The 27697-nt window shown below is 42.9% G+C and overlaps 2 protein-coding genes across 2 annotated transcripts in view; one reads left to right on the top strand and one right to left on the bottom strand.

The window, feature by feature from the left end:
- Nucleotides 1-607: 607 nt before the first annotated feature.
- MMGT1 (membrane magnesium transporter 1) lies at nt 608-26057 on the bottom strand. The gene is made up of 6 exons (XM_057537701.1): nt 25825-26057; nt 23510-23577; nt 11636-12115; nt 7797-7849; nt 5262-5365; nt 608-3646 (listed from the first exon to the last, which is right to left on the bottom strand). Exons 1-6 carry the CDS (start codon nt 26055-26057, stop codon nt 3490-3492), a joined length of 1095 nt encoding a protein of 364 aa, XP_057393684.1. The 3' UTR covers nt 608-3489.
- The window catches only part of SLC9A6 (solute carrier family 9 member A6), a 55835-nt gene continuing 54185 nt past the window's right edge, over nt 26048-27697 (top strand). Inside the window, exon 1 of the mRNA XM_057537968.1 lies at nt 26048-26383. Coding sequence (XP_057393951.1) covers nt 26056-26383 — 328 coding nt within the window. The 5' untranslated portion in view covers nt 26048-26055. The remainder of the gene's footprint in view (nt 26384-27697) is intronic.

A 27697-nucleotide genomic window follows, 5' to 3' on the forward strand; every position in this document is an offset into this window, starting at 1 on the left:
GGTTTTTTTTTTTGCCATGTGCATATATTATCTTTCTTTTTTTCCTTGTAAAAGAATACTTGATTAGTAGGTTATTTTGAGATATTCCTATGTAGATTTGAATACTAGTAGTGCTATCTTTCAAAATACTGCAGATAAGCGCCAAGCTTTGCGAACCAGAACTTCCTCTTGGATTTCCATTAAACTCTAGATTTGTCCCCTGATGCTTTAATCATAATGATTTCCTATTAAGTATAAATTGCCATTTTGTAATGGCAGTTTGGCTATATAACACATTTGTGCTGGAATGATTAGACATTGCTACTCAAAGACCAATATTCTTATACTCCAAAGGGCATTTGATAATTCATAAATATAAATATAAATGAGATTACACATTCTATTTCAACTCTAAAAAAAACATAAAATTGCAATAAGACTTTACATGTACAATGAAAAGTAAAGTATCCACTGAATTTAGTAAAACAGCATCACATTGGAAAAAATACAGTCATTAAAATTAGATCTTACATTTTTCTGGGGACAGAGAAACAGAAGAAAATGAGATTAAAAGTAAAACGAACAAACAAACAAACAAAACAAAACAAAAAAAAACCACTACCGAAAACAGGGTGAGACAATCATTTATTTATTGGACAGGGCAAGGTCATTTAAAGAGAGGAAACATATCCAAAAGAATGTGTTTAGCTTGGTGTTACAGGCATCGATGCTCACAACAAACAACACTACTCAATACATCATGGAAACAGGCCACATACAACCAGGGGGATGCTGTCATGCCACTCAAAAATAAGCCACAATGCTTAGAAAACAATCATTAGGGAGTTACAGAGCATCACAGTCTCTAATTCACAAATCTGCATTTTCTGCAGCTGGCCCACTAGGCCATAGCATTTGGCTGGTTCCCTGGTCATTGAGTCTTCCTATATTCTAGAGAGCCTTCAACAGTACACACTTATGAATGTCACTGAAATCATAGTCAACTGCAGGCTTAACTAGCTCGCATGACTACATTTTTGGCTACCTTAGTACTGCCTCATAGTAGTATAAATAGAATTCTGAACTTAATCCATTTAGCGCTGTTAAGAAGCACCCAAATCACCCAAATCCTATGGTACCTACTTTTAAAAGACAGCATAAATTCACTGGAGGAAATTAAAGAAAAAATTTGGGAAGCTCACCTGACCAGAGGTATACAAGCTCCTAGCAAAATGAGACACAACTGAAGACTGCTATGTCAATTATTTGCCACGTTATTTGGCATCATATTTAGCAGGACTTTCCTGACTGGGCTATCCATATCAATATCCATTCTAGAGACTAGACAAAAATATTATAAGTAGTAACATATCATGAATGCTTGGTTCTGAGAAAAAAACTATTCAGCATAAGACGGACTGAGAAACCTGTTAGGTAGGTGACCCTCCCTCCTTACATCTACTGATTTTTACAAACCACTTCCTTTTACAGCAATCACAGTTCTCAAGAGGAGAAGTTCTCACTCCACATAGAACAAAACCATATTTGGGAAGCCAGTCATGAAAACCCAGATACTGCAGGAATCCATTCATATTAAATGACCAGAATAGACACATGTACAGAGACAGAAAGTAGATTAGTGGCTGGGAGGCACTGGGGGAAAAAGACAGGTAACCACTAAAGGGCACAGGGTTTCTTTCTGGGCTGATGGCAATGTTCTCAAATTCACTGTGATCATGGTTGCACAACTTCATGAATATATTACACCACTGAATCGTACCCTTTAAATGGGTGAATGGTAAGGTATGTGAATTATACCTCAGTAAAGTTATTATTAAAACCTATTAGGAAAGGAAGACAGGCCCCCAAAGAGAAGAAAATAAGACGCTCTTGCGAATCAAGTCATACCTGAGGAAACGGTACACAGGCCTGACGTAAGGAGCTTGTTTCTCATACACTGTTCTGATTTAAATACAACCACTTTAACCCCTGACTTCACATTTTAAACTCATTTCTAAATTATTTTAGGTTTTCAACAGATTTCTAACTTTGTTCTCCTTAGAGAGCAGAGTCAGTGTTCCACAGATTGGGTTGGCAAAACAAAATTAAACAATGGATAAAAACCCAATGACAAAATAATCTTGTATTTCAGGCTGCGTTACCAGGCAGAAGAGCTGAGGTTCATTACTAATGGAAAAAAATGCCTTCAAGGATAAGGACATCTCATGACTCTTGCCTAAAGCACATTTCCTTTTCAAATCTGCATACAGTTATTCCCTTTATACCTATACAATTCAACAAAAGCAATGTTTCCATACCTGTATGATTCAACAAAAGCAATGTTTTCTAAGAAGAAATGTAGAAATGTTAAGCTTCCTGCAGATCAAAGAGCTAGCCAAATTCCCCTAAAACTTAGATTACTGTTTCTAAAAAAATTCTTCTCTGTACCCTCATCCTCACCTTCAGCAACATACAATGAAGATGGAAAACAAATCAGAAGCTATGAAACAATTTCTTCAATGACCTTAATTTCTTTTAAAGACATGAGTTCCAAATATTTAGAACATATTTGGCCCAATTCCGTTGAAGTCTACCTTTAATGAGGTTTCCTTTATTTTTACTAATTCACTAGTTTAGTATGCAATAAAATAACAGAGATTTTGAATAAGTTAAACTGGCTAATGACAAGTAATCAGTTTTCCTCAGTGATTACTATTCTTCTACACAGGCAGGATAATTAATTCATGGATGGTGTTTTTGGTCTATCTTCAACTATTCTTACACTACACAATCAATTCGGGACATTTTTTACCAATAAATGAAGAGAACACAAGTAGCTTTACAGCAAGCTGAGTTTGTTAAATATATTTGTTATGACAAAGGATTTCTGACACAAAAATTGCTCGCTGCACACAGAACCCCAGAGAAGTGATGAAACAAGACTGATGTTAGGAGGTATATGGGAGCGGGGTAGGGTGAGAAGTAATGGATAAATTAAAACTGGCAAGTATCTGCTGAAGCAGAGCCACTTTTTAGGGGGCATAAGAAAAACTGATAAGTCACCATTTTGGTCTCTTTAGAGAAGTCCATTTGTTGTTAAGAACTTAAAGACCATTTTACTAGCATTCATGCTGCAAAATGCAGTAGTCACACTATCTCCAAAAGGATCCTGAAAACTGTAGTGCAAAAGAAAAGAAATCTAAGAAAATAAATAATTACAGAACCACCGTTTTTCAAAGAAATGTGTTCAAAACAGTGACTTTTACAAAACATGTGAATTTGTTTTAGATGAAAAAAGAATTCTCTATGAAAGATCAAAGACTCATTTCACAGATAACTTATATTGCATTCATGGTTTGATTAACAGTGTATAAACAAGGGTCATAGACTTTTTTAATTAGGTCTGAAAGATCAATATAAATACTGATGGGGGGGAGTGTTTTGTACCCCAAACTCCAATATTCCAGCTCTGTGTCCTGTCCTATTCTGTTATTATAATTTGTAAAAATCTTAACGACGCAGTGATTCAAGTTTTCGTAACTTCAATGTGTTAGAGGACAACGCATCTTGGTTTGAAGAATTTGTTGTATCCGAAGGCCGGAACAGTACTCGACCGCGATGATTAAATACATAAAATGATGGGTGATTCCTTAATGTGTCAAATGTCCTTAAAAGAAAAAAAGCATCAATTTTAGATAAACCTTTATAAAAGCCTATTTGAAAATAAGCAGGCTTCTAATAAATTACGAATTTGCTATGGGTTATAGTTTTAACTAAGTTTAAATCCATAAAATCAGACTATAATTGGTAAACATACTGTATCTCACTTTCTTCCTGTACAAGGAAAATAAGAAACCCGGAAATGCAACATAAAACCCTCAAATTTTTTAATTCAGGCATTCCTTCCAAGATGCCTATGAAAACACAAATAATTGCTCAACTTTAATCACCTCTATAAATCTAACACTAGCCCATGCCAAATAGTCCTTAAAAAAAAAACAGTACATAGATTATAACTTTGATTATTCTCACCTGGCCCTCACTATTCAAGCCATCTGATCATTGTACAGATCTGTCTTCCAAGAATCAAGTACAACGAAAAATTCCTTTTGGCCCTTCTGTACCCGCTGTTGTCCAAACTCGTACATTTTGCTACCACCTACTAAATTCATGTATTTTGCTACCACCTACTTAATGCCATTCTGTTTTACTTCTTTCTTTCTAGGCCCCTTGCATGTGATTCTTGGTAGACTCTTTGTAAGAACTGTAGTGGGTAGTGATAGTGGAGTATCCTTTCATTTTTCCAGTGAGATATATGCAGTCTAAAAAAAGTTCACAAACACCTAAGTGTATGGCTTTTGGTATTGGTTTGTTTTTAAATATTAACTTCCTGGAAGGAAAGAGAACTTTTCTTTTGATAAAAACTCAAATCTCAAAGTCAGCCCACCTGAAAATCCAAGCATACCCCAACATAAAATGGGAAGCCTGAGATGTGACTATTTAAAATGTAAATTAAAAAGTAAAAGTAAAAAGGGGATGAATTTCCTCTAACACATAAATGTTTACTGTGAATTCTTCTAAGGAAATACTGTGTTAAAATTTCTAGGATCAAGAAGGTGGGTAAAGTCCAGAGACGGAATTGAATAAAGCTAAAGGATGATTTTGTGCAAGTCAGAAATACGGAAAAGAAAAGCAAGCAAAGCTCATGAAAATAGCTTAGAAGTAGTATAGGAGAAAAAAGGAAAGCAGAATAACAAATATACTTTAGTCCAAGGATAGAAAAGGGCCTAAGAGCAGAGTTTATGTCACAGACTAGGTTCAAGTGATAGAGGAAACAAAAAACCTCTTAATCTTCCAAAGATTAAGCTGGGACAAGAGGATAAGAAGAGGAAAAGGGAAGGGAGGGAAGGGAGGGAAGGGAGGGAGGAAGGAGAGGGGGAAGCAAGGCAGGTGGGGAAGAAAGAAGGAAAAAATTCCTGAGGGAATATCTTCCTATATACCTATTTCCATCCACCTATCTATCCAACCAGTCAACAAGTAATTTTAAGCAACCATAACATAACATCTTATTCTAATGTCAAAAACCTGTCATTCAACTTCCATTTTTCCTGTCACATCAAACACTGCCTCAATTTTTTTACCTCATTACTCATACAAACTGCATAATCGAAATGTAAAAACAAAACCAACTTTTATGTACCATAAAAAACATAGATTTTAAATTATGTAAATGAAGCAAAACCCCCATGAAATTAAATGCCTATGAAAAGGAAAAGACTTACTTATTTTTTAGTTCTGAAGTGGCATCCATGTCTTTAAACTCCCCTGCAATATGAACTATACCATAACAGGTAACTGCAAAGGCCAGAAGTGTCTGAAGAACTATCTGTGAGTATAAAGACTGAAATTACTAAACAACATACAAATATTATTATAAAAGTTTACAATTTTCTCTCCATCTCTTTCTAGCCTCTTAACAGGTATTTCTTCTAGATCCTATCAAGGAGTCTCACTTTAAATGATTTGGACTCAGACAAAACAGTATCTTCTATAAGTTCTGTGAATTGGCTGCAAAAATACTTCTGGGTTTTGCGCAAATAGCAAAAACAGGTACCAAGCCATTCAGAACTCAGTTATCAACTATTACCAGCTTCTAAGAGCAACTATGAATGTTTTAATGTATTACTGTTAAATATCACAGAGTATAAAAAGAACACCCCTTAGCCACCACCTAGAGCAACTATGAATGTTTTAATGTATTATTGTTAAATATCACAGAGTATAAAAAGAATACCCCTTAGCCACCACCTAGCTTAAGAAATAGAACATTACCAGTACCTTTCAAGGCCCAGGTATCCCTCTCCAATTATATCCTTCACCCTCCCTCCCAGTTAACTGTTGTCCCCAATTGTGTATTAATCAGTTCCTTGCTTTTATTTATAATTTTACCAGCTCTGTATGTACCTCTAAAACATACACTGCTTACTTTTTCCCATTTGAGCTTTTTTTTTGGTGAGATTCCTCCCTGTTGAAGTACATAGTTGTAGTCCATTCATTTTCATTGTATTTCATTACACGAAAATCCCACAATTTATACATTCTACTGTTGATGGCTATGTGGGCCGTTTCCTGTCTGTGACTTTTACAACATCAGGATGGATATCTTTGTGTATGTCTCCTGGCACACGGCAGTGCAACCACTGGCGTAGAGTATACACAAATTCAACTTTATTAGGTAATACGAAACTGCTTTCCAAAGAGGTTATGCAAGCAAAAACTTGCAATGTTTGATATTAACCAACATGGGATTACAGGCATATTTTATTTTCTTCATTGTGATTTTCTGTATTTTTCAAATTTTCCCATTTGTAAACAGAAGAAAGTTATTTTAAATAGATATAAATGAGTGTGTATATGTGTGTGTGCACGTGTGTGTGTGCGCGCATCTACCACAAAACAAAGGTGACGGGAGAATGAGTTAATAGCCACATCTACCGTGTCTTTAATTATGACAATTAAAGTCAAAATTAGCCACAAGCTACTACTCTTTCTAAACTAAAATCTAATGTCATCTGTTATACTGGTTTACATCCCCACCACCAGTGTACCAAGACCCATTTCATACAATGCAGTCATAGGCATCATTAACAAGGATGTGGTAAATCTATGAGTTGTCATGAAAATATGTCAAGATAAATTGTTAAGTAATAAAAAGCTAGTTATGAAAGTATACATATATACACATAACTTTTTTAAAAGAAACACTCTGTGTTTTGATTACGTAAAACTATACATACACAAAGATAATGTTGTTTATGCATAGAAGAAAACTAAACTACTGATATACTCCAAACTGTTGGGAGTAGAGGTAGAATTGTGAGCAATGGGGTCAGTTTTTTTTTTTAATTGTATGGGGTCAGTTTTACTTTTAACACTTACTGGTTGATTCTATTACAAAGAACTTACTACTTTTGTTCTTTAAAATCCAATAAAGATTTTAAAAAGGGGGGGGGGGAATTCCCCGGCAGTCCAGTGGCTAGGACTCCATGCTTCCACTGCAGGGGGTACGGGTTCAATCACTGGTCGGGGAACTAAGATCCCGCAAGCCACACGGCACAGGCAAAAAAACAAAACAAAAATCCAATAAAGATAAAAAACTGTGAGTGAAGTTCACATATTATTTCAGCTTTAAAAAAAAAGTACTTCCTTATTTTTCTTTAGTTTTACCACCTATGTATCTGTCCCTAAACAATGTTTTGTTAGTTTTACTTGTTTTTAAACTTTATGTATAAAAGGAACTTTCTAAAAAAAAAAAGTCAAATAATCAACTTAAGTCCATCTCACACTACAGACAGAGCAACTTCTAGAAAGACTATTATAAACTAAGTTCTAGGGAATTCCCTGGCTGTCCAGTGGTTAGGACTCCACACTTTCACTGCAGGGGGCCCAGGTTCGACCCCTGGTCAGGGAACTAAGATCCTGCAAACTAAGATCTGCAAGCTGCGCAGCATGGCCAAAAAAATAAACTAAGTTCTAGAAACCAAACAGAAATCTTTTGTTTACAAATCTTTGGGTTTTACAATGAGTGACAAAAAGTAGATAACAGATATGCTATTTCATGTCTGGAAAATTAAGAGAATAAAAAAACCAAAAAATTTTAAAAATATATTTTAAGCTATGTGGCTGATTTTTAAACTATACATACATATATATTTTTTATTGAAGTATAGTTGATTTACAATATTGTGTTAGTTTCAGGTATATGGCAAAGTGATTCGGTTATATATATTTTAATGGAATATAAATGACCAACTTACATCTATTGGCAGTGATTCATCTTCTTTTTCTGTTAATCGCATATAAGAACGATCTATAAACCAGAAGCATACCATTAAAGAAATTGTAGCCCATTTTTCTTAAAATGCAAGCAAATCTATATACCAAAGAAGCAACTGACATGTGCTACAAAAAGTAATGCTAATCCTGGATTCCTCAAAAACCTCTATCTTCTAAGGCAGTCAGTCTGATCTTGAACTATTTTATTCCCATCATGACCTGCTCTGTCACCTTATAAAACAGGAGAAGAGTGAAAAGTGAGCAAATATGAGGAAGAAATACCTAAACATAATTTTTCTTTCATTACTACAGGAAAACTAGAATTCTCTGAAATTCTTTCACTAACTGGTCAAAGAAATCACAATTATTTAAAAATTAAGTCTACAGAAAATCTCAACTCTGAAATAGCACCACCATCACATAATATGGACAAAGTAATATTGTTATGGAAATGTTTTTCCTGAGACAATATGCTGGGGGGTTGCTGGAATAGGAGAAGTTCCTGGACATCAATTGCTGCTTCTATGATTTAATTATAATTCTGCTACTGCCTTAGCCTCAGGAGGCAGCAAGGTATGAAGGAAAAGGATCAGGATTTGGAAGCTGAAAAGCCTAGATCATAATACCAGCTCTTCAATTTATCGTAATCTCATTCAATGTAAGACACCCTCGTGGATTGTAACATGTATCTCAATTTCAGAGTGTTAAAGTGTAGGAGTGGGAGGTGGAATGTGCCTGAGAATCAAAAAAATACAGTATCTATCTTTTTACTGCCTAAATTTCTGCAACTGTAAATTGGTAATAATATGAGGATCAAATGAGATACAGGATAGGAGCTCTGCCATAACAAAGTTCGTCACGGCAAAGACCAGCATGCCACAGCACCCCAGGGTGCTACCTGCTGCCACAACCTGACAGGACACAATTAGCCTCAAAGGTAAATATTGGTCTCTTTCCAACATGAGGACTATAAAGAGGTCCCACTGCAGTGACAAATGCCACAAGGCATCCTCACCTCACATAAAAACACAAAATCCTAATTCTAGAGGAATCTTGCACAATCCCTACCTAATAACATGCTTAAAATCTCAAATTACTGTGAGTGAGCATGCATTGACTCTTAAAAGAGAATGTGTTTAGAGACATTTCTTAAGTTTTATCTCACAGGTTTCATCATAAGGACAGGTGTAAAAGAAAAATCAAACCAATACCCAAATAGGTTTTGGCTAACTTCCTACTGCCTGTTCAATTCCCAGCTACCTTTCTTCTTTGCATGAAGCATAATCTGACTCTAACTCTAGCTTTAGCAGGGCATTTCCTCATCTGTAAAATGAAGGGGTTGGACTTCAGTCATCTATCTCCTTGCTCTAGGACAGTAAGATTTTACAGCTGAAGTCTATTGTAGAAAATGACGCAGTACCACTGTATCCTAATCTCCTCTAGGGCAGCTATTCTAAAATGAATGTACATACAAATCACCTGGGGATCTTATTAAAAAGCAGATTCGGATTCCATAGATCTGGGGTGGGGGGCTCTGAATTTCTGCATTTCTGACCAGCTCCCAGATGATTTCCAAGATGCTGGTCTAAAGACCACACTTGATCAGCCAGACTCTAGGTACCTTTCTTAACCCCTTCCCCCCAACCCCTGAAAAATGACTACTCCCATCTCCATGTATTTTACATACTTTTAGCATAGCATCTATATCACTTTATGGTGATTGTTGCTTGATCCACTTGTTTCTCCACTTGACTTTGAACTCCCTCAGGACATCACTGCACCTTCTAGCACCTAAGCACAGCGCAATTTCAACCAATTACTCAAGACTGAATTTTACCAAGCAGTGTAGCACACAGGCTCTAAAATCAAACTGCTTGTCTTTGAAGCCCAGCCCCACCATTTATCTCTGTAATTTTGCACAAGTTTCCTAGCAGTATGTCTCAATTTCTTCATCTTTCAAAGACGATAATAACAATAGTATCTACCTCCCAGGGTTTTTGGTAGTATTGAATTACATAATGCACGTAAAATGCTTAGTTCAGTGCCTGGCACATGGTAAGCACTTAATAAATGTTAGCTATTATTATTGTTGTCATTCAAGATTGGAGTTTTGGAGAAACTGTCACAGAAAGCGGAGCCTGCGGAAACATGACAACTAAATGTAATATGATACTCTGGATTGATTCCTGGAATAGAAAGAAGACACTAACGGGAAAACTGGTGAAATCCAAATAAAAGCTAGACTTTACTTAATAGTAGTATACCAACGTCAGTTTCCTAGTTGTGACATTACAACATAGTAATGTAAGGTGTTACCAACGGGGGAAACTGAGTGAGGGGTATACAGTAACTCTCTGTACTATCTTCGCAACCTTTCTGTAAATCTAAAATTTCAAAATAAATTTAAAAAAAATAAAGCTGAATTTCTGCCAGACAAATGTTGTCATAATACCTGTATGTAAAAAGTAATTTTAATAATTGGATCATTTTAATTATATATAATAAATAGAACAAAAGGTTTTATCTTGAAAACAATTGGAGCTTTGAGGAATTCACATTTCATTTTCTACTTTATTCCTGAAGATGGAAAGTAATGTAGCAAATAAAGGAATAAAGTTCAACTCTGAATTTCTTTCCTTCATTCAACAAATGTATTGAGTACCTAGTTGGGAACATTGTGCTGGGCACTGACATTACAGCAATGAACAAAATATATATTGTCCCTGCCCTTATGGGCTCTATAGGTTAGGAAAGAGCTCAGCAAACTTTTCCTGTAAAGGGCCAGAGAATAAATATTTTAGCCTTTGCAGGCCTTACTATCTCCATTGTAACTACTCAACTTTGCCCTTAGAAAGCAGCCAGACCATACCTACACGAATGGGCGTGGCTGTATGCCAATAAAACTTCACTGATGGACATTGAAACTTGGATTTTATATAATTGTCATGGATCATAAAATTATATTCTTTTGCTTTATTCCCCCAACAAATTAAAAATCTAAAAACATTCTGAGCTCACGGCAAAAACAGGAGGGAGGCTGCATTTGGCCCACATGCCAGAGTTTGCTAACTCCTGGTCTCGGAGAGAAGGTAGACCTCAAAACAGATCAGCTGTCTCACTGCACTGCATCCTCTGCTGGACTCCAAGTTTCCTCTTGACAATACAATTGTATATGTGTGATAAAGCACTTTTTTTTTCATTTAAACTTCCCAATCACTCTGTGACATAGAAAGTGCAAGAATTAAAATCCACCTCAATGAAGCCTCAGAGAAGGGACATGATATGCCCAAGGTCACAGATTTAGCGGTAAAGCAAGTTTTTAAGAACCAGCCCCCCAGTCCGGTGCTCTTTGCCCCGCATCACAGTGCCTCCCTGAGGCAAAAGGTCACTTAACTTGTCAGTCCGCCTGGACAGCCCAGGAGTGCCCAAGACGTTGTCCACCTAGTTGTCATGGGACCATGAGCATCCGAGGTCCTCGATCTGACACTTTGCCAGCCCCACGCTGGATCTGACATCACTTGTCCTGGATTCCCGGATAGATTCCCTCTCTGCCCACCCTGCAGCCCACCGGTCCCGTACTGAGCCCTCTGCCCAACACCCCCTTCCAACCCTGCTGCAACCCCAGGTGCCCCACTCTTCTCAAACTCAGACTCCAAGCCTTCCACCGGGGAGCCCCGCACTGCTTCTCACAGTCACCCCAAACTCTAAGGTCTCAAATGACCGTTCCCGGGACACGCGGTCCTACACTCCCTCAAGGGTGCGCCCACACGCCGCCCCCGGAGTCCCGCACGGAAGAGGTCGCCGTCCCTCAGGCACTTACGCTGCGCAGCGGAAAAGGCCGCGTGGGCTAGGGCAAAGAGGCCGATGCCCACCAGCCCCTTCCACAGCGACGGCGCCATGACTCCGGAGGAGTAGCAGCCCAACAAAAGAAGCGAAGGGCGGCGGAGCTGCTCCTTCCTCCACCGGCGGGTATCCGCGCAGCGCAGAGAGATGACGTCAGTGAACCCCTGGGCGCGAAGCGCCTGAGAGGTGGGAGAACCAAAGAGCCGTGAGAAAGCGGAAAGGGGGATGCCGGGAAGAAGGGGAAGCGACACGGAAAAAGTCCGCCAGTTCCGAGGGGCCGGGCCTGCGCCGCGCTGCCGCTTTGCGAGGGGCGGAGCTGAGCGGACGGCGTAAAAGAAGAGGCGCAAACGGATCAATGGGGAAGCGGAGTGGAAGGGCGCCAGCAAATGAGCGCGGACCGCGGGGCAGGGGGCGGGGCCTGTGGAGAGTTCCGGGCGGGGCAGAGGAACGTGGGGCACTGCAGGCGGTGGTTAAAGGCGGTCAGTGCTGGCTCCCTACCGCTGGGCTGGGAATTTTTGTTTGTTTGTTTTGCTTTTCCCTCAAGCTGTGCCCTTTGTTTTCTGTCGACCTTTCCTGTACTTCAGCCTACTGGGAACCGCGGAAGGAGGCAAGGGTGTGAAAGCGAGGGGGCGGGTGGGGTGTAGAGGAAAACCACCCGGCATTTGGAGCCGCAAACACGTCGCACGCGGGGGACACTCAGTAAAAGTTAGTTCCCTTCTCCTTACCTTCAAAAGGTCTATGAGAAAGATTCGCGCCCAAAAGGGTGTAGCGCGGCGGGAGTGTTTCGTCACGAAGAGAACCAGTTTACATTAGGGAGAAATGAAAGGAGAAGAATAAAGTGATGCTAACAACACAGGCCCATCCACCTTCTGTCTCTCTGATCAGAATAAAATATACTCTCCTTTCTCGATTTTTTTCTTTGTCTTCATCCCCTACACTGTAGATATTTTACATTGACCTCTTTCCACTCTATTCTCCTTTGGCCAGCTCACCTATTCATTCCCACTGCTTTAAGCCATCGTCAATATTAGTGATTCCAAGTCGACATCTCTATCTCAAATGTCTTTCCTGCGCTCCAGACCTGCATTTCCAACTCCCTGCTGATCATTTATTTCTATCCTGTGGCCCTTAACACTTAATATGGCCAAAACAGAATTCACCCCTTTTTCCAAACTCCACCAACTCCTCCAGTGCCTCCTGACTGGTTGGCACAATGTTGTAAACTGCATATCACAAGGTAAATGCAAAGTGTGACCACCATCCTTTGCCCTTAACCCTGTCAGAATTCTATGTTTTAGCTGCATCAATTTGCTCACTCTTACTGGCTACTAGATGCCTATCCTGTCCACCCTTTTAAATTTGCATTCTTTCCATTCCTGATCCCCCTCACCTCTATTTTTATATCACCTTCTAACATACTCTATAATTTACCTATTTATTATGTTTGTTGTGTTATTATTGTTTACCAGCTCTCTTCCTCCAGGAATGTAAGTTCCAAGAGGACAGAGGTTTCTGTCTATACTTAGAACGTTGCCTGTCACATGGTAAGCATTTAATGTTTGCTGAATGAATGAATGAATTATGGGAAAGAAGTGGAGAGGGATGTATCCTCCTTTGAAAGAATCTCTATAGAGAGTCCGTCCATTATTTTTGAATTGGATTCAAAAATCCCTGTGGACTTGTACACACGCTTAGATTTTGGTAACACTTTGATTGATGATAAGCATTTTCCGACATACTTGAGCTTCCTCAAAGCTGAAAAAATTGAGAAAATAAAGAAGGCATCCAAGAGTCATCAGATTTCCTCAACTTTACCTATATAGTTTTTGTCCTGGATCCCATTTTCCAAACCTTTAATTATAGTCATTATTTTTCTCTGGGCCCTCTCCAATTTCTTCACCTCTAAGCCAAGAGTTGACACGGTACTTGATCAACGTCAAGTACAGTATATTGTATTCCTTACAAATGTAGCCCTATTTATAGACCTCACAATCAGGAAGAACCAGGAAATAATCTCTCTGCACTTAACAGGAAAGTGCTTCCTTCTCCACCGCTGGGAGGTGGCAAGGTTGAAAACATAGGTGATCCAAAAAAAATCTTAAAACTTTGTTTTGGCTTTGATAATGGTCAAATTGAAATTAGTCTTTTCAGGTACCCTATTAAATTACTTCTGTTAATATTAATTTATCTGAAGCAGAAAATGATTAGGAGGTTTCTTAAAGGAGCTGAGATCTGGTGACTTTCTTTTAAAAAGATGAGGTTATAGAAAAAAGAGAGAGCCAGTAAGGAGTCTGGTATTTGTATAAACCACCAATACATTATCCTAGTCTTCAGGGAAGTGACCTCTGTCCAGGCCTTGAATTTTGTTTTCTCCATTACACTCTTAAAATGCATTCCCCACTCTTTTGAATCTGTTACCCACATACTGAGTGCAAGCTACCTAGTTTTACATTTTCTAGAAATAAATGGTTAACTCATATTCATGAGGTAGGATTTTGTCTCATCTATAGATTCCACCCTGAAAGGAAGCCAAAATATTCATAGTCACAATTACTAAGGAATTTACTAAGTCACAGTTACTAAGTACCTTGGGTCCACTCATGCAGTGTTCTCTACGTTAGAGTTAATCCCAAAGGTGCAAGTTACGGCTAATGGCAGCAGTGTTTTCACGAGCTCTTAGAACAAAAGTCAAATCTCATGAGAAAGAGCGTTTAAATTCCTCGGTGACCCAAGAAGTGGCTTTACTTTTCCCAAAGAAACAGCCGTCGTCCACATGCACAGTGGATAAATGATGTGGATGTTATTAAAGGTGGGGATAACCATCTCTAAAGCGTTTCCTATGGAGATGGAGATGTTGTTTATGAACGCTCATCGCTGTTTCCCCAGGATAGTTGGTTGAATAGAGAAAGCACTGCAATCCCAGAATTGTCTTCAAGTTAATTAACTTTGTTACATGCCACCCAACTGGAGGAGTAACTTCATACACCACATCCATGTACCCACTTCCCACGCAGATTCTCCCTCTACCTAGCACACTCTGTCCTTTCCTACTTAGTTCAAAAACCCACCTTCCCTAGAAATACATTCCTGACTATTATAGGTATCTATAGGAGCCATATATCTATTGTAGATGCTAAACCTTTCTTCAAGCTATTTATTACAACCCCCCTGGATCACAAATTCTAGAGGTTTACTACTATATAAACTAGTGTTTTATATATATATATATATATATTTTATTCTTTACAAAAGTAATGTCTGCTCAGTCTAAGAAATTCAAACAACAAAGCAATGTGTCTTCCTCTTAAAACATTAAGTGGTGTGTTGGTATTTTGAGTTTTGAATCTTAGTAAAAAGACTGGTTACTTGATTCATATCTTTAAGATTATTTTGCTGCAAAGTTTATACTACTGTGGTTAAGAGCATATGCTCAAGAATCAGATTGGGTTTATTTTTTATTTTATTTTTTATTTTTTTCCTCCAGTTTTATTGAGATATAACTGACATTCAGCACTGTATAAGTTTAAGGTGTACAGCGTAATGATTTGACTTCCATACATCATGAAATGATGACCACAATAAGTTTAGTGAACATCTATCATCTCATATAGACGCAAAATTAAAGAAATAGAAAAAAAATTTTTTTCTTATGATGAGAACTCTTAGGATACTCTCAACAGCTTTCATATATAACACACAGCAGTGTTAATTATATTTATCATGTTGTACATTACATCCCTAATACGTATTTATCTTTTATAACTGAAAGTTTGTACCTTTTGACTGCCTTCATCCAATTCCCCCTCCCCCTAGCCCCCATCTCTGGTAACCACAAATCTGATCTCTTTTTCTATGACCTTGTTTGTTTGTTTTTGAAGTATAAATGACCTACAACACTATGCTAGTTCCTGTTATACAACATAGTGATTTGGCATTTCTATAAATTTCAAAATGATCACCATGATAAGTCTAGTTATGATGTCACCAGTCAAAGATTTTACATAGTTATTGACTAGATTCCCCACACTGTACATTTCATATACATGACATTTATTTTTGCAACTGGAAGTTTGTACGTCTTAATCTATATATGTGATTATTTTAGGCTTCTGATCTCTTAAGTTCAAACACATTTTAACAACCCTGCATTTTTACTCCCCTCCCCCCATATTTACTGTTTTGATATCATATTTTACATCTTTTGGTTTTCTGTATCCCTTAACTAATTATTGCGAATATAGATAATTTTATAACTTTTGTCTTTCAGCCTTCCTATTAGCTTTATACATGGTTGATTTACTACTTTAATGTGTTTTTGCCTTTACCAATGAGATTTTTCCTTTCATAATTTTCATGTTTCTAGTTGTGGCCTTTTCTTTTCGACCTCAAGAAGTTCCTTTAGCATTTGTTGTAAAGCTGGTTTAGTGGTGCTGAACACTTTTTTCCTTTTTTAGAGGTTTGAGAGACGACCATTATTTATTTATTTATTTATTTATTTTTGGCCGCCTTGGGTCTTCGTTGCTGCATGCGGGCTTTCTCTAGTTGCAGCGAGCGGGGGCTACTCTTCGTTGTAGTGCACTGGCTTCTCATTGCGATGGCTTCTCTTGTTGCGGAGCACGGGCTCTAGGCGCGAGGGCTTCAGTAGTTGTGGCACGCAGGCTCAGTAGTTGTGGCTCTAGAGCGCAGGCTCAGTAGTTATGGCGCATGGGCTTAGTTGCTCTGCGGCATGTGGGATCTTCCCAGACCAGGGATTGAACCCGTGTCCCCTGCATTGGCAGGCGGATTCTTAACCACTGCACCACCAGGGAAGTCCGGTGCTGAACTTTTTAAGCTTTTGTTTGTGTGTAAAACTTTTGATCTCTCCATCAAATCTGAATGAAAGCCTTGCTGGGTAGAGTATTCTTGGTTGTAGGTTCTTCCCTTTCATCATCACTTTAAATATATCATGCCACTCCCTTCTGGCCTGTAGAGTTTCTGCTGAAAAGTGAGATGATAACCTTATGGGAGTTCCTTTGTACGTAACGTTGCTTTTCCCTTGTTGCTTCTAATGTTCTCCCTTTATGTACAATTTTTGCCATTTTAATTACAGTATATCTTGGTGTGGTCCTCTTTGGGTTCCTTTTTGGGATTCTCTGTGCTTTCTGGACTTGGGTGTCTGTTTCCTTTCCCAGGTCAGGGGAGTTATCAGCTATTATATCTTCAAATATGTTCTCAGTCCCTTTCGCTCTCTCTTCTCCTTCTGGGACCCCTTTAATGTGAATGTTAGTATGCTTGATGTTGTTCCAGAGGTCTCTTAAGCTGTTCTCATTGCTTTTTTTAAAAGATTTTTTCCTTTTTTTGGCTGCGTTGGGTCTTAGTTGCGGCACGAGGGATCTTCATTGAGGCATGCAGGATCTTTCGTTGAGGTGCGCGGGCTCTTTGTTGTGGCGCACGGGCTTCTCTCTAGTTGTGGTGTGCAGGCTCCAGGGCGCGTGGACTCTGTAGTTGTGGCGCACAGGTTCCAGAGTGCGTGGGCTCTGTAGTTTGCAGCACATGGGCTCTCTAGTTGAGGCACGCAAGCTCAGTAGTTGTGGTGTGGGGGTTAGTTGCCCCACAGCGTGTGGGATCTTAGTTCCCTGACCAGGGATCGAACCCACGACCCCTGCATTGTAAGGCAGATTCTTTACCACTGGACCACCAGGGAAGTCCCTGTCCTCATTGCTTTTTATTCTTTTTTATTTTATATGTTGAGCTTCAGTGATTTCCACTATTCTGTCTTCCAGCTCGCTGATCCGTTCCTCAGTATCATCTAATTTACTGTTGATTCCTTCTAGTGTATTTTCAATGTCAATTATTGTATTCTTCATCTCTGTTTAGGTCTTTATAATTTCTAACTCTGTTAAAAACTTCTAACTTCTCACTCTGTTCATCCAATCTTCTCGCAAATTCTTTGAATATATTTACAATCATTACCTTGAACTCTTTATTGGGTAGATGGCCTATCTCCACTTCACTTAGTTCTTCCGAGGTTTTATCTTGTTCCTTTGTTTGGAACATGTTTCTTTGTCACCTCATTTTACCTAATTTGCTGTATTTATTTTTATGTATCTGGTAGGTTGGTTACATTTCCTGACCTTGCATAAGTGGCTATTTGTAGGAGATATCCTATGCATCCCAGCAGCACACCCCCCTCTGGTCACCAGAGCTATATGCTCTAGGGGTGCCCCCTATGTGAGATGTGTGGGTCCTTCTATTGTGGTGGGTAGTCTGGTAGGCACGGCTGGCCCCCAGTCTGATTGGTTGCCAGGTCCTGACTTGTGCAGAGGCTGTAGGCTACTGGTGGGTGTGGTCAGGTCACAAGGTTGCTGGCTTGAGAGCCCCAGTGGGTCCCAGGGCTAGTGCTGGCCCACTGGTGGGCAGAACCAGGTTCTGGGGTGGGTGGTTGGAGGGCCGAGGTTCCCAGATCTGCTGTTGGCCTGCTGGTGGGTGGGGCTGGTTCCTGACAAGGTTGGCTGTGGTATCTGCAGTGTCCCAAAGCTGGCACTGGCCCGCTGATGAGTTGGGCCAAAACCCGGGGTGGCTAGCTGAGCAGTCCAAGGCGTCTCACAGCTTGTGTTGGCCTGCTGGTGGGAAGGGCTAGGGCCCAGGGGATCCCAGGGCTAGTGCCAGCTTGCTGGTTGGGCAGAGCCAATTCCTCGGATATCTGGCTGCAGGGCCTTGGAAGTCCCAAAGCTGGTGTCAGCCCACGGGTGGGTGGGACCAGATCCCAGGCCACTGGCTAAGGGACCCAGAGTGTCCCGGAGCTGGTGTTGGCCTGCTGGTGTACAGGGCCAGGTCCTGAGGACTGTGTCAGCCCACTGGTGGGTGGGGCCAGAGCCCTGGGGATCCCAGGATTGGTGCCCACCCACTGGTGGGTGGAGGTGATCCCAGGGCTAGTGCCAGCCCACTGGTGGGTGGGGCCAGGTCCCAGGGTCTCTGGCTGCAGGGCCCTGGGCGTCCCAGGGGTGGTGCCAGTGCACTGGTGTGTGAGGCCAGCTCCTGGGCCCTCTGGTGAACAGGGCTGGGTCCCAGGGCAGCTGTGGGCTCAGGGGTTCTTTTTTTTTTTTTTTTTTTTTTTTTAATGAGGATCTTGAATCAGATGCGTATGTTTGATTGATTGATTGATTGATTGATTTTGGCTGTGTTGGGTCTTCGTTTCTGTGCGAGGGCTTTCTCCAGTTGTGGCAAGCGGGGGCCACTCTTCATCGCGATGCGCGGGCCTCTCTCGTTGCGGAGCACAGGCTCCAGACGCGCAGGCTCAGCAGTTGTGGCTCACGGGCCTAGTTGCTCCGCGGCATGTGGGATCTTCCCAGGCCAGGGCTCGAACCCGTGTCCCCTGCATTAGCAGGCAGATTCTCAACCACTGCGCCACCAGGGAAGCCCGGCTCAGGGGTTCTTAAGGTAGCAGGCCTGCTGGTGAGTGGGTCTATATCTCCTCTCAGCCAGTTGCTTGGCCTGAGGTGTCCCGGTACTGGTGCCAACAAGCTGGTGAGCAGGGGCAGGGCCAGGTCCCTGCACTAATAAGCTAGAGGGAGAATTCCAAAATGGCACTTGATAGCACCAGTGTCCACGTGGTAGAATGAGCTCCCAAAAATGGCTGTCGCCAGTGTCTATGTCCCGAGGGTGAGCTGCAGTTGCCTCCCGCCTCTCCGGGAGACTCTCCAAAATCAGCACGTGGGTCTGACCCAGGCTCATTTCACATTACTGCTTCTGCCCTGGGTGCCGGAGTGTGTGAGATTTTGTGTGTGCTGTTTAAGAGTGGAGTCTCTGTTTCCCATAGCCCTCTGGCTCTTCCAAAAGCAAGCCTGCTGGCCTTCAAAGCCAAACATTCTGAGACCTTCTCTTCCTGGTGCAGGACCCCCGGGCTGGGGAGCCTGATGTGGGGCTCAGACCCATTGCTCCTTGGGAAGAACCTCTGCAATTGTAATTATCCTTCTGTTTATGGGTTGCCCACCCAGGAGTAAGGGTCTTGAGTATACTGCGTCTCTGTTCCTCCTACCTGTCTCATGGGGGTTCCTTCTTTATATCTTTAGTTGTAGAAAATCTTTTCTGCTAGTATTCTGGTCTTTCTCATCAATAGTTGCTCCACAAATGATTGTAATTTTAGTGTGCCCATGGGAGGAGGTGAGCTCAGGGTCTTCCTACTCTGCCATCTTGGCCACTCCTCCTAGAATCAGATTGGGTTGAAATCCTGGCTTCTCCTTTACTACCTTTGGCAGATTGGACAAGTTACTTAACTTCACTGTGCCTCAGTTTCCTCATCTGTAAAGTGGGAATAATAATAGTACTTACCTGATAAGATTGTTGCCAGAATCGAGTGAGATGATGCCTACAAGTTGTTTACAATAATCTCACACACAGGGAGCACTCAGTAAATGTTAGCCATTGTTATTATTGTTATTGATGCTCCTGTTGACTCCTCTAGCTATTTTTCCAGACTGAACAGGTTCTTTATCCCTTTAGTCTTTCCTAAAACATCAGTTGCTCCACCCCTTTGATTATTTTAATTGCTATTCTCTGGACTGTTTCCAGATCCACTAATATTTCTCATGGGGTTTCATTAGTACATCTGCACAAAGTATCCTAGGTTACTTGTCTGAGGTTAATACGAGTATTCATTTCAAATAGCCTTGACACTGAAAATGACACCAAAAATCTTATTTGCTTTTTTTAGCACATTGGGCTGATATGTTCAGGAAACAAACTGAAAACTCCAGCATAATTATGTTGAGTTCTAACTGATATGTGTGACCTTCTATTCTTTCTTCTACTCTTTGAATACAGGCTTTCCCTATACTACTGTCCTAGTACTGGCTCTCTTTCTACTCCCTCTTCTTTGGAGAACACATGACTCCCACGCTTCAATATTGTGCACATAGCTTCAATTTCTATCACTGGTCCTGACTTCACTCCTGAACTCCAGACCCCAGCTTCTAACCACCCATTTCGATACCTCCACTTGGATGTCCCCCCAGTCCCTTAAATCCAACCTGTCCAGAGCTGAGCTCTACCTTCTGACTCCCATTTTAATGCTATTAGTAGTCTTATGCTTTCCAGTTGTCCAGGTTCAAAACCTTGGAGTCATCTTTCAATCCTTCTTCCTCAAACGCTCCCCATCCACCCACCAAATCAGCTGCTAAAACAGGTTATCCTACCAACCTCCACGTTGGCTTTCTCACCCAGCCTCCCGTTTCCATTCCTATTGCATCCCAAAAATTAAGGCCTCATTGCTTTTCGGCAAGACTACCTTTCCAACCTCTTAACTGGCCTCCCCCATCGCCCATCACTCTGCATTTCATTTATCCCCCTTTCTGTTGCCAAATTAATACTGGAGAGGTTTTGAGCAGGGAAATGAATGAGTTAAAATTTTTTGTGGCATTAAGACCTTCCACAATATGGCCTCAACTTAGCTTTTTCAGCCTTTCCCCCAACATATGAATTAATTAATTCAATGTTTATCACGCACCTCCAAAGAACCAAGGACTGCAGCAAACACTGGCCTAAACTTATGTACATTTTTCAATTATTAAGTCCTTCCTGAGCACTTACTATGTACCCAGTACTGTAAAGTCCTCTTTCTTTTATCCTTGAACTGAATCTAGTTACCTAGGGGAATTTAATGTCATCTGCAAACATGGAGATTTCCTTGGTACTCAGTGAAATTGAAGAGACATTCACTGATGCTCAGATATGTTGTATTGAGTACCTGTTTTGGTTAGGCCTTCGGCTACAGGCTGTCAGTAAAGAAATAAGTAACACCTGGTTCCTGCCCTCAAGATACTCATGACCCGTGGCATCAGAAACATTTCAATCAAACATAATATTTCAGGAGGGCTAAGAGAGAGATTTGCCTGGGGAGGGGGCGGGGCTCTGGAAGCCCATAAAAGGAGCCCCTAACTCAACCTGAGGGCATCCTGGAAAGCTTGGTGACCTTTAAACTGAGTTTTGTCAGATGAGAAGCTAGTTAGGTGAGGAATGCGTTGAAGGACTCTTCAAGCAGAGGGAGAACATGGCAAGGCACATAGATACATGAGAGCACATGAAGCTTTCAGGAAACTACAAGGAGTTCAGAAAGGCTGAAGCACAATATATTTGGGGGAGAAAGACAGGATATATGGTGAAGAAACAGCCTGGAGTCAGGATGTGTGGAGCTCCGTGTGCCAAGCTAAGGAGCCAGAACTGAAGGCCATGGGGTCAGTGGAGGGTTTGGAGCAGGGCTGTGATATATATAATCAGACTTGTGCTTCAGAAAGATCCCTCTGGTAAAAGTGTAGAGTAATGATTGGCAGAGGCCGAGGCAAAGGTCAGCAAACCTTTCCTGTAAAGGACCAGGCAGGAAATACTGGAGGCTTTGCAGGCTATACAGTCTCTCTCTCTTTTTTTTTTTTTTCCCCCTCATATTTTCTTTTTTTTTTAAACATCTTTGTTGGAGTATAATTGCTTTACAATGGTGTGTTAGTTTTTGCTTTATAGTGAATCAGATATACATATACATATACATATATCCCCATATCCCCTCCCTCTTGCGTCTCCCTCCCTCCCACCCTCCCTATCCCACCCCTCTAGGTGGTCACAAAGCACCAAGCTGATCTCCCTGTGCTATGCCGCAGCTTATAGCTGAGTAATATTCCATTGTGTATATATACCACATCTTCTTTATCTATTCATCTGTCGATGGACACTTAGGTTGCTTCCATGTCCTGGCTATTGTGAATAGTGCTGCAATGAACATTGTGGTACATGACTCTTTCTGAATTATGATTTTCTCAGGGTATATGCCCAGTAGTGGGATTGCTGGGTCGTATGGTAGTTCTATTTTTAGTTTTTTAAGGAACCTCCATACTGTTCTCCATAGTGGCTGTATCAATTTACATTCCCACCTACAGTGCAAGAGGGTTCCCTTTTCTCCACACCCTCTCCAGCATTTACTGTTTGTAGATTTTTGGATGATGGCCATTCTGGCTGGTGTGAGGTGATACCTCATTGTAGTTTTGGTTTGCATTTCTCTAATGATTAGTGATGTTGAGCATCCTTTCATGTGTTTGTTCGCAATCTGTATGTCTTCTTTGGAGAAATGTCTATTTAGATCTTCTGCCCATTTTTGGACTGGGTTGTATGTTTTTTTTGATATTGAGCTGCATGAGCTGCTTGTAAATTTTGGAGATTAATATGCAGTCTCTTTTGCAACCACTCACTCTGCCTTGTAGTCCCAGAGCTACCACAGACAATCAGTAAACAAACGGGCATAGCTGTGTCCAGTAAACTTTTACTGGTGGACACTGCGATATGAATTGCACGGGATTTTCACGTGTCAGAAAACAGTCTTTCGATTTTACTTTTCAACCACTAAAAAAATGTCAAAAGCATGCCATACCAAAACAGGCGGCGGTGTAGACGACTTTTTTGAGAAGCTCGGTCTGAACAGGAGGAGAGAAATGGGAGGAGAGAAATCGTGCGGTAGAAGAGGGGCGTGTGGACTGGAGGGGCGCGGGCGGGGTGCTGTTTCTTAAAAGAGACCTGAAAGCGGTTTTAGAGAACAGGAAGGGGGGTGGAGAAGGAGCCGCTGAAGATGGTGGAGGGAGATGACTGTTGGAGTAGGTCCTAGAAGAGGCAGGAAGGAGGTGGCGGGATGCGGAGTGTAGACTAGGGCTTAATGTTTCAGAAGGGAGGAGGGAACAGCTCTGGCACTGCGGCTGGAGGGGAGGAGGAACGCGTGGGCACTGATGGTATATTGAAGGGAGACTGCAGGCTGAGGACGGTGAGGACTGTTTTCCTGAGGATCTTGATTTTCCCAGTAAAAAAGGAGGCAAGTCTCGAATTCCGTGTGACTTACCTGTACGAGCATCGAAGGCGGGGCTGAGGTGGCCAGGCGCGGGGCGGTGGGGGGCAGGGGACAGGAAGCTGTGAACCAGATGCCCAAGTGCTCGGTGAAAGTGCGAGAGAGACCAGGAAGTCGTTAGAAGACCGGGAAAGGAGAGGGTGTTAGCGCTGCGAGGCAGGGTGGGGCCGTAAGGAGCTTGGAACCACAATCAATGGGGAGTGAGTGGAGTGCCAGCTCCTTCAGGCCACCTGATACAGGGCGTGAGCGTGTGTGTGCGCGCGCGCGTGTGTGTGTGTGTGTGTGTGTGTGTGTGTGTGTAGGACAGTGGAGTGCTGAGGAAATAAGCAGCCTCCACTTGAAACAGCAGCAGAGCTTGTGATGTCCTGAGCAAGATTCAGGTACCGGGAAAAGGAGGAGATGGAGAGGGCATCGGTGCAGCACCTGAGAGGGCTGGGTAGTTTTTTCCTAGCGGAGGGTACTCCAGAAAGCACATGACAAGGATTGGCAGGCGGGAGCAGTAGTGAGAGGAGAAGCTGGAGGGCGAGGGGCACACAGGGCACTGCTGGGTTGAGAAAGAAGTATATTCTGAGGGGAGCCAAGGGCTCATGGGGTTGGCCTGCCTGATAAAATTATCGGCCTCTCAAGATTCCTCCTGGAACTCTGCTCTAACCAGGTTGCTGGGGAAAGGGTGAGAGTGGGGATACTAAATTGCTGGGGCCAGAAAACAGAGGTAGAGTCTGGAGCTTGGAGACATTTGTTAACTCTTGCCAGGCAAGCAATCTGTGACTTTCGTTTTGTTTTGATTTTTTCTTGAGCTCCAAACACTAGGAGAATGAAAAATGGTTTTGTGCCGGGGCAAAACAGCCTTGCGTTGGGTGGTTAGGCCTGAAGAAGCAGGGCTACTCCTTCGCTAGGTCTTCTGGGGTGACAGAGATAGGTCTGGGGAGGGGGGGCAGTGGGGAGACTGGGAAGGATCCTCACTTGGGTTTCTTGTCTCTACACAGCCCAGCCCTGTTCACACAGGCCAGTGAGGTTAGGCTGGAGGCAGGGTGTAGGGGACCGGCAGCCATGAGGTTGGGAAGGGACAGGCAGACCCAGGTACTAAGAGGAGAGACGGCTCAGTCACTGGCACAGCTCCTGACCCGACAGGGATAGAACTCGGAGTTAAGCACCATTCCAGCACTTTTTTTTTTTTTTTTTTTTAGCTCACCATCCTCACAGAACTTAATGAGCTGGTTAATGGGAGTGAATCCACACTGGGGCAACTGGGAGTTGCCTGCATGTTGTTTGCCTTAGCAAAGAGGTTATATGGCCGTAACGTGGCCAAAACGTTTGAGAATCATGACTTCTAGGCAGAATGATAGGAATTGGATTGATAGCTAGTATCATCAGTGGTCTGAAAGAATTGAGAAAGACTATGTGTCGGTAGGGGTGAAATGAGCTCATTTAAAAACATTTTTAGTTTTGGAGATTGGTAGGAGCCTCACCAGGATATGCTCAGTATCCAACAGGTAGAGGCCTGAAGGGAGGGTGGCAGGTCAGGACTTGGGATTTGGAGTTCATTCCTGCAGAGGTAAAAATGAAACATTCTAGAGAAAGTCTAGAGGGAACAAAAAGCCCACAAAGACTAATGAGTGATCTGAGGAGAATGGAGAAAATAGAAATCCGCTGTTCTCAAAGAGGTGAGAACTATGAAAATTCTGGTGTGCAAGGTTGAGTGGCTGAGAACAGGGAAAATACTCTTTGAGGAAGAGAGATGAGATATGGTGTCAAAGGTGGCTTCTGAGCTGGGGAAATCTGCTTTAAGATAGCAGGGAAAAGGAGCAAGAGGAGAAGGAGAAACTGATCACACCACAAAAGATTTCTTCCTGGGGAGGGAGCGGAGTGTTTGGAGTATGGGTAAATTTGAGCACAAACCGATTGAATCTTTGTGAGATTGAGGAGTTTATCTGCAAGAGATGACTCACATCAGGTAATTTACGTGTAAAGAAAACCGAGCATACAGACACACACATAATCCTTGCCTTTGAGTCAATTATTTGTGAACTACTACAGTGCTGTTGGTTTTTTTCCCTATGAGGACAGAAGAAGGAGAATCCGATTTAAATTACAGATGGAGATTTAGGCCCTTCCCAAGAGGACGACTTCTTATCCTGTTAAGAGACACTGGGGGACAATATTGAGATGGGTTATGAAAGATCGATTCCCCTGAGAGCTCTAAGAATAGGATCGAACTAGACAGAGCGCAATCTGCCACGCTTTGATTACGCTGAGCCCAGGTTTCTTTTCCAGAAGGCAGTGGGCTAGATTCGACGGTCTTTCATTGCCTGGCAGCGGAGCCTGAGCGGGGAGCTGGTGCAGTGGGGGACAGAAGGCCAAAGGCTTGGGGCCCAGTGAGCTGGGAGTGTCGCGTCCCCTTTAAGAGCGGCGGCGGCGGCGGCGGCGGCGCGCGCTCCGACGGCTTCCCTGGGGCCCCGCCCCTTTCCCGTGAGGCCTCGGGGAGTGGTCCGACCGCGGGCGACTGCGGGTGAGGAGCGGGGCGGGGGGTGGGGGGAGTCATGGCTCGGCGCGGCTGGCTACGGGCGCCCCTCCGCCGCGGCGTCGGCGGCGGCGGCCCCCGGGCCCGCCGGCTCACGCGGCCCCTCTGGTTGCTCCTCGCAGTGGGAGTCTTTGGCTGGGCCGGGGCTTCGGACGGCGCTGGCGGAGAAGCGAGAGCCATGGACGAGGAGATCGTGTCAGAGAAGCAAGCCGAGGAGAGCCACCGGCAGGACAGCGCCAATCTGCTCATCTTCATCCTGCTGCTCACGCTCACCATTCTCACGATCTGGCTCTTCAAGCACCGCCGGGCCCGCTTCCTGCACGAAACCGGCCTGGCTATGATTTATGGCAAGTGCCTCAACCCCGTGTCCGCCCCTGGCGCTCCCCCCCCCCTTCTCTGCTCCCCGGCTGCCTCGCCTCCTCTCCTGGCCCTGCACGGCCTACGTTCGGCTCCCCTTTCAATTCCTTCCATTTTCCGTCTCGCCTTTCTCCCCCACCCCCGTTTCTCTCGCCCCCCTTTTTTTCTGCTACGCCCCTCGTTTCTCTGCCTTACCCCATTTCCTCCTCAGCCTCGCCCCCCGTTTTCTCCGCCTCGCGCCCCCCCCTTTCCTCTGCCGGTCCACACCTTTTTTTCCTCCGACCCCACCCCCTTTTTCTTCCGCACCCGCCACCCCCTCCGCCTCTGCCTACCGAGCTCGGGACCCGGGACTGAGGATGGGAAGGGAGTGGGTGCGGTGTCTCAGATTGGGCTGAGGACTGGGGGAGGGGAAGCCAGCATAGCGATCCATTTCTCTGGGTGTCAGTTCGTTTAAGGTCCATTGAAGCTGCAGTAGTATCTCTGCTGCTCAGCATCTGGCGTTCTTTTGGAGCCGGAGTCCACCTTTCCCCATCACCCAGATCTTGCTACGCCCTGTCCTTTGGAGGTTGAGAATGAAAAACTGACTCCCGTGTACCCCAAGTAAAAACCTGAACAGGAAAGAAGCCGAAGAAGGCTTAGGGCATTTTTGATGACGTCCTGATGTATTGTACTATGCCTGTAACATCTGATATGGATACGTATGGTTGCCTCTTCTAATTCAGGCCGTGCCGCGGTGAGGACAAGAGGTAAAGATCTTCCAGCAGCATGTTGTACTGTAGGATGATCAGGACAGTTCGGCCAAACAGTAATTAGGAACACCACGCATATGCAGTATTATGGGTGACTTGCTGGTAGCATAAGATTATTGACAGATCGTTGAGTAAATGGCTTCAGTTCTCGTGTCTTACTGTGCTTTCTTTGCGAGGTTTCTTATTTATCTTTATTTTTTGGTCATGAGGAGAGAAGGGCAAATCAAACCCTGGACTCAGAGGCATTTTGGCCTCATGAGAGGAAAAGATGCATATTGCTGACTGTCTTAATCTAAGATGACCGCGGAGGCATATATGGCTGGAGAGATGAGGGCAGACAAACAATCCTTTCTGTGCAGTACATGAGTGAAGATTATCTTCATTTGGAACAGGCTTAAACTGATGAGCTTGTTGAGCTTTGTGTCGCAGACTTGCAGACAGGTGGGAGAAGCCTTGGCACAAAAGGACATTTCTCCACGAACGCCCCCCCCACCCGCCCCTTTCCAGTAAATACAGACTTCTGGAATGTGCAGCTCAAGGGTAGCACAGCAAGGA

The sequence above is a fragment of the Balaenoptera acutorostrata genome, chromosome X, assembly GCF_949987535.1.
Source record: "Balaenoptera acutorostrata chromosome X, mBalAcu1.1, whole genome shotgun sequence".
Lineage (NCBI taxonomy): Eukaryota > Metazoa > Chordata > Mammalia > Artiodactyla > Balaenopteridae > Balaenoptera > Balaenoptera acutorostrata.

Bases quoted from the DNA above. Each gene is read 5' to 3' on its own strand.
- MMGT1 (XM_057537701.1), bottom strand. From the start codon at position 26,057: ATGACTCCCCCCACCCCCCGCCCCGCTCCTCACCCGCAGTCGCCCGCG. The intron at 5,366-7,796 runs GTAAGTTGGTCA...TTATACTCACAG, and splicing joins ATGAATCACTGCCAATAGAT to ATAGTTCTTCAGACACTTCT. The intron at 3,647-5,261 runs GTAAGTCTTTTC...TTTTCTTTTAAG, and splicing joins ACTTCAGAACTAAAAAATAA to GACATTTGACACATTAAGGA.